The sequence below is a fragment of the Leptonychotes weddellii genome, chromosome 16 (assembly GCF_054177405.1).
Source record: "Leptonychotes weddellii isolate Sample4059 chromosome 16, ASM5417740v2, whole genome shotgun sequence".
Lineage (NCBI taxonomy): Eukaryota > Metazoa > Chordata > Mammalia > Carnivora > Phocidae > Leptonychotes > Leptonychotes weddellii.
In genome coordinates this window covers 37,883,765-37,890,611 of record NC_138384.1, presented here as the reverse complement: position 1 = coordinate 37,890,611, position 6,847 = coordinate 37,883,765, and the positions used below count along the sequence as shown (strand labels likewise).

The window sequence follows — 6,847 nt, the reverse complement described above, 5'->3', positions numbered from 1 at the left end:
CTAACGGCTGCCCGTGGCTCCGGCGCTCGCCCCACGGAGGCGGGGGCAGCGGGGACGCGGCGCCGCTTCTCATTGGCTCCACCCTTGGCCTTAGGACGACGCCCCGCCCACCCGGCGGGTTTTCATTGGCTCAGGCTTCGGTCCCATCCCTGGCTCGGTCTCTTCGGTCCCGCCCCGTGAAGTTTGACAGCGCCGCGCCCATGACTGCTTTTCATTGGCTGTTATTACCCTCTTGAGACACACCCCTAGGTTCTTTATGCTTTGCTTCCAACACTTCTAACACTAAGCAGTGGGCCCTCCCCTTAGTCCACTCTCAGTGACTAGTCCTCTGACACTTTTTTCCCCCTTTGACTTTCCTAGTTGGATTCTTCCATGGCCTCAGAGCTTTTCCCCATCCCCAAGCAGCTTTTCAATGTCTCAATCCTCTAGTCCCATCTTGTCAGTCCCGACCCTGACACTGCCCACAGAATATTGAGGGCATTTGCCCATGGACGGTTTTCACTGGCTCAGACACCCTGCCTGGGACGTAATCCTAGGCTCTCTGCGACTTAGCCTCGCCCTTCCCACTGGACATTGTCCTTGCCTCCTTCCTCTACTGCTTCTTACAGGCCGGCTTCCAGGCTTGACTCCTTTTTCCTAGGACTTGGCTTAGCCCAAAGTGCCAGAACATGACCACGCCTCCCATAAAGCCAGTCCCAGTCGTTCCGCCTCCGACTTGAGCCAGGCCCAGAAAACACTGTAACAATGCCCTTTCCAAGAGAACTTTTCCACTGGTCATGTTCCCAACAGGGCCCCTCACCTCAGAAAGTACAACTGTGATTCATTCACTCATTCATTCAAAAACTCTAATCACTTAATTTGTGGCTACATCAGTAACCAAAGCAAGGGAAAACATATCGTGCTCACATGCAGCTCAAAAGCTGGTGGGAGAAGACAATGAACAAAATATCCAAAAATATAGAAAATTAGAAGGTGATAAATTCTATGGATAAAAAGTTAAGCCGGCATTGGGGAAAGGGAATGCTGAGGGAGGGGTCAATTTAGGGTTACTTATTTCAACTTACTGAACTTGCTGACCTCACCTTATCACAGGGATTCCCTACATGATGTTCCCATTGCCTGCAGTCTCCCCTCATCCCCGCACCCCACGCCCCACCAACCCCTGTGGTGGTTTTAAAACACGACTGCAAATTCTTTGACACTGCTTTCATGAAAAGCTGGAGTCTTTGTCCCCGCCCCCTTGAATCTGGGCAAGACTGACAACTTCAATCAACAGAGAATAGTGGAATTGACATTATGTGGTATCCAAGGCTAAGTAGCAAAAAAGCAATGCATCTTCCTTTTTGTCCGCTGGAATGACTAGCTCTAGAGCTTTGAGAAGTGCAACTATGGCCAGGAAGCCATGCTTTGAGGAAGCCCAAGCCCTATGGAGAGACCCTGAGTAAGCACTACAGTCCACAGTTCCCGCTGAACCCAGCCTTGGAGTCATCTGAGCCCTAGTGCCAGACTTGTAAGTGAAGGAGCTCCAGGGATTCCGCCCCTGGCTGTTGAGTCACCTTTGAGTCTTTCCAGTTGAACCCCTAGACATTATGGAGCAGAGACAAACTGTCCCCAGCTGTGCCCTGTCCGAATTTCTGACTCATAGAATCCATGAACATAATAAAATGATTGCTTCACGCCACAGTTTTGGGGCTGATTTATAATCCAGCAATAGTAATTAGGATGGTCCTTTGTCAACGAGTTAATTCCTACCTGTCTCAGCTTAAGTGTAACTTCCTCAGAAATCCTAGGCTCCAGTCACCCCCCAACTAGATCAGGTTCTGCTGCTATAAACATCTTTCATTTCTCTTTATATTTAAACAGAGATTTCCTTCTTTTTGATTTCATTTAAATGTATGGTTTGTTCAAAAAGGCTGAAAACAAACATATACCGTGTCTATGATATACAGAAGCTACTTTTTAAAAAAAGATTTTATTTATTTATTTGAGAGAGAGAGAGTAAGCACAAGCAGGGGGAAGGGCAGAGGGAGAAGCAAGCTCCCTGCTGAGCAGGGAGCCCGACATGGAGCTCCTGGGGCTCCACGTGGAGCTCAAACCCAGGACTCAGGGATCATGACCTGAGCAGAAGGCAAACGCTTAACTGACTGAGCCACCCAGCTGCCCCCGAAGCTACTTTTAACAGAAACCTATTCTATCCTCCTTTTTTTATAAATACAGATACCAAAATAATTCCGATCATACATTCTCCAACATTTTATTATGACAAGTTTCTAACATACAGCAAAGTTGAAGAATTTCATGGTAGACACCCATATACCTACCACTCAGATCCTACCATTGACATTTTACTTTGTCTGCTTTATGTCACATTCACCTATTACTCTATTCATTCTATTCCATTAATCTTACTATTTTGGGGGTATATTTCAAAATAAATAACAGACATTGGTATGCTGTCCCCTAAACATTTCAGCATGCATATCTTTAACTACAGTTCAGTATTTGTTTTTATTTTGAGGTCAACTTTACCTACAATAAAATTCAGAATTTTCACTGAATTTTGACAAGTGTATACACCTGTGTAACCAAAATCCCTACCCAGCAGGGCAACTGCACTTTTTATACAGTAGCCTAGGGCTCCAAAGCACACAAAAGAGAGGGAATGCAGGGCCACCAGGTGGAAATTGTATAATCTTTTCTAATCTGGTTTAGAAAGTTAAAGCAGTAACATTTCCTTTGTATTCTATTTGTTGAGGCAGTCCCCAGAGTTCTACCTAGTTTCAAGGAGAAGGGACACAGACTCTACTTTTTAATGGGAAGTGTGTCAAAGAATTTACAGACAAAACAATTGGTTTTTCAAAAGTCCAGACAGGTGATATAGCTTAGACTGGAGTGAGGGCATCGGAAGAAGGATTAAATTCTGGATAGATTTTACAGGAATTGCTAATCAACTAACTGACGGTGGGGTGAGGGAAAAAGAAGAGTCAAGAAAGGCCAGGAGGCTTTTGGCCTGAGCAGCTGCAGGGATGGAGCTCAGGAAAACCAGGGAGGGGCAAGTTTAGGGGGAAGATTGAGAGTTCAGTTTAAGACCTGTGGGGTTTGAGACATCTCTTAAGCCTTTGAATGGAAATGGTGAGCAGGTAGCAGAATACAGGAGCCTAAGTTTCAGTGGCCAGATCTAGGCTGAAGATAGAAATTTGGGGACCATTAGAATAGAGATGGGTGTTAGAGTGGTGAAGCTAGATGAGAGCACCTGGGAATGAATATAGACAGTTAAGGCCAGGGACCTGGGACATGCTCAAGTGACAGGTTGGGGCAATGACAAGGTGTGACACTGGAAGCAGGGAAAGGAAGAGTTTCAAGGAGGAAGGGATGAGCACACTATATGCTGCTGCTGGCTCAAGCAGGCTGTGGACTGAGGACTGACCATTGCCCAGCACTCTGATGACCCCATTAGCTTCATGCCCAGAACACAGCCCTTTGGTGTCCACTGAGACAGGAGGATCCACTTCTGAGCTGAGAGTCAACTAAGGGGAGTCCCAGTCTTGCCTCAAATCTGGCCTGGAACCACACCCCTGTCCTGACCTCAGAGAGGATTCCTCAGAGGGGAAACCAGAAGAGATTTTGTGCCAAACTGTCAGGAACTAGAGTGGGGGTGGGGCAGGGGGTGGGTAGAGGAGGGAGGGAGCTATTTCTCTGAGTTAGCATGACCCTTAGCCTTTCCAGAACAACTTTCTCAGGGACAATCAGTAACATGAAAAACATTTTATTGGGAAAAATATAATTTGTACAATTCAGCGCCACCTGGTCTCAAGAGAAGCTCCTCCCCTCTGCGGCCGCCTTCCTGGGGACCTGGGGGGCGACCTGGTTGGAGGAGACCAAGTCCCTGAGTCTTCAGTGTGCTCCAGTAAGAGGGATAGTTGGGCGTCCACTTCCCTGCAAAAAAGCCAGGGTAGTAGAGGCTGAGGTTATGTGCTCAGGATTGGGGTCTGGGATGATGGATGGCTCTGGGAACGGGGTGTTGTAGATCCCGGTGATGGTCACCTTTTCTGCCGTCTCAGCTCGGCCCTCTGAATTCTTAGCAACTGAAGTACCGGGTCGTCCTGGAACTCGCTGCCATCAGAGTCTAGGGGGAGAAAGGCGAGCGCCAGGAGGTCGACTCGTAAGGTGCTGGACTGCCATCCAGATCCGGGCAGCCACGCACATCAGCCCACCTTCTGCCGCCTCCAGAAGTCGGGCAGCCTGGCAGAGCAGATCTCCTGAGGGGGCGTGCTCAGCAGCGGACCGGGGCGTAGCCACCTCCTCGAGAGGCCCCGCCTTGGAGGGAGGGGGCGGGGCCTCGGGGCCAGGGGACGCCTCCTCAGCTGGAGGGGGCGGGACCTTGGGCGGCGGATACCCAGCTTCAGCCAAGGGAGTGTCTTTGTCTTTCCGAGGCTCCCACACCGCTAGGGGGCGCGTGGCCTGGGCTTTCCGAGACTCGGCTTTAGACCGACCTGGCGGAGTCTGTGCTTTGGGAAATCGTGATCCAGATAGAGGGGGAGTGACCTCTGAGCGAGGTGGTGCAATCTTGGTTTGGGGGTGTGTGGCCTTGACTTTCAGAGATTCAGCCTCGGGCAGAGGTGGGCCCTCAAGGTGAGGGGGCGTGTCCTCCAGGCTGTCCGGGAAGAGCCGAGCGGATACTACTTGGCCCAGGGCGCCTCTGAGCTGCGGGCCAGGCCCCTCGTCAGCTGCCACGACTGTCCCAGCGGACTCCTGGCGCGGGGCTCCGCTACTCCGAGGCTTGGGGCCCTGCTTCTCGAGCTGCGCCCGGCAGCTTGGAGCAGGAGTGGGTGGATCCTGGGGGGCGGCTGGGGGCGGGAGGGTGGAGGCTGCGGGTGCCGAGGTGGCAGCCGGAGGCGCAGGGGTACAGGGCTTGGGAGGAATGGCCCCGAGAGATACGCAGGGACCAGACTGCGGGGCCCAGAAGAACCCATGGGGGCTGGGGCCCCAAAAGATGTGTGGAGGGAACCCTGGGGGAATAGGAGGCCTCTCCATATAGAAGGCCTCCAGGGGCCCCGATCGGGCCACACTGGCCCAATGTGGGACACAGGTAGGCTGCGTTCCCAGGGAGCCAAGGGTCTCTGCGGGGGCAGGAAGGGCCTGTAGACAAACGGGGGCAGGGACCTGAGAGGGAGAGAAAGGACAGAGGGTTCTTCGGTCCCCTTCTGGCTCCCCCTTACTCCAAATTCCCTTAGCATCCCTCCCTCCAGCCCCCTCAGCCTCCTCCCTCCCCTGTCTCACTAGAGTGGTGAGGGAAGGAGTCCGGGGTAGTACCCAGGTTCCATCACCCTGCCCTCCTCGAGCCCGTTCAAGCTTCCGCCGCTGCCGCCACTGGTACAGAATATCATCCTCTGGACGCAGGGGTGCCTGGGAGGAGACCGGGGCTGGAGCAGGGATGGGGTCAGGTGCTGGTGTTACTGTGGGGTAAGTAGAAGGAGGAAGGGTAAGGCCACAGGCTGGGGTGATGAGCAAACCAAGGACAGCCTGTGCATACACCCTTCGACTGTACCAGAAAGGTATTCAGACAGGCTCTCCAGGTAATGTCCCACCTCCTCTCCCAAGCAGGAAGTGAGAAAAGGGGCAGTCAGAGGAGAGAGCACTCATGGGCTTCTCAACCTGTCATCATTCAGTTCTTTATTCATCAGCAAATATTTATTGATTTCTTACCATATGCCAGGCACTGTTCTGGACATTGTGGTTACAGCAGTGAACAAGACAGATCCTCCAGAATCTGTCCCCTTCTTCTTCTCTTGACTGCCCTTTCCTGGGGCCAACCCCACAGCAACCTCTTCTCTGGTCTCTCTACTTCTGTCCTCTCAATCTGTCCCATTCCCCCACCCCCAGCCCACCCCGCAGCCAGAGGGAGCCTGGGAACACCTGAGTCAGATCAGGGTCCTCCAGGATTGGAACCCTCCCCTGTCCTGGTAAAAAGCAAAAGCCTTTGCATTTGTGTTGTTCCCTCCTGTATGCACAAGGTTCCATCCCTCCCATGCTTCAGATCTTTGCTCAGTATCATCTTCTTAGTGGGGCCTTCCCTGGCTACTCTATTTAAAATTGCAACAACCCCCAGCCTCTATCCTCTCTCCTGTTCCAGGTTTCTCCTTAGCTCTTTTCACCTTCTAACATATTCAGTGTGGTACTGCTTTGCTTACTTCGCTCTCCCTTCACAATGGCAGCTACACAAGGAGGTTTTTGTCTGTCTGACCGTCACTATATCCTCAGTGTCAAGAACAAGGCCTGGTGCCATCAGTATTTGTGGCATAAATGCCAAATGAACTATTTATTATATGGAAGTGCAGCGTCCAGACCTGTGCTAGGGATACAGCAGTGACCAAGGGCAGGGCCACGGGCCGTCCTCAGTTCAATGGGGCAAATGGACATCATTCCCATCACCCAGAGCATAACTTCATCGGTCATGATCAGTAGGGCTCCCATTGTCTCTTTGAAGCCCCACCATCTGATGCTGCACAGAGAAGGGGGGTGTCATCCTGGATCTCTCTCTCCCCCCCACTCCCCTCTATATCCTGTGACTCTACTTCCAAACCTGGCCACTTCCCTCTACTCTGTTCCTCAGGCTCTGGCCCAAGAGCAACTACCAGCGTCTCTCACTGGGGGGCCGATAGCAGCCAGAGGGAGTCTGTTAATAACCCAAGAAAGATCCCATCCCTCCCTGCTCAGAACCCTCCTGTGGCTCCCCAGTACTAAGCTAATGACCAAATGCCTCCCATGGCCCAATGTAATCTGACCCCTGTCAATCTCTTCCACCTGACCCCACACTACTCTCACCCCCCACACACGCCCCCCCCCC

At 52.0% G+C, this 6,847-nt stretch overlaps 1 protein-coding gene across 15 annotated transcripts in view; it reads right to left on the bottom strand.

The window, feature by feature from the left end:
* Window positions 1–3,750: 3,750 nt before the first annotated feature.
* The window catches only part of PROSER3 (proline and serine rich 3), an 8,045-nt gene continuing 4,948 nt past the window's right edge, over window positions 3,751–6,847 (bottom strand). For 7 of the 15 annotated variants that reach the window (XM_081806764.1, XM_081806759.1, XM_081806760.1 and 4 more), the window contains 3 exons: window positions 4,215–5,456; window positions 4,045–4,126; window positions 3,751–3,936 (listed from right to left, as the gene is read on the bottom strand). In XM_081806764.1, the coding sequence (XP_081662890.1) occupies window positions 3,795–3,936; window positions 4,045–4,126; window positions 4,215–5,456 (1,466 nt within the window). In that variant the 3' untranslated portion in view covers window positions 3,751–3,794. Of the gene's footprint in view, window positions 4,127–4,214; window positions 5,457–6,847 lie in introns of those variants that run through there. The other 8 variants (XM_081806761.1, XM_081806762.1, XM_081806763.1 and 5 more) reach the window with 7 other exon arrangements.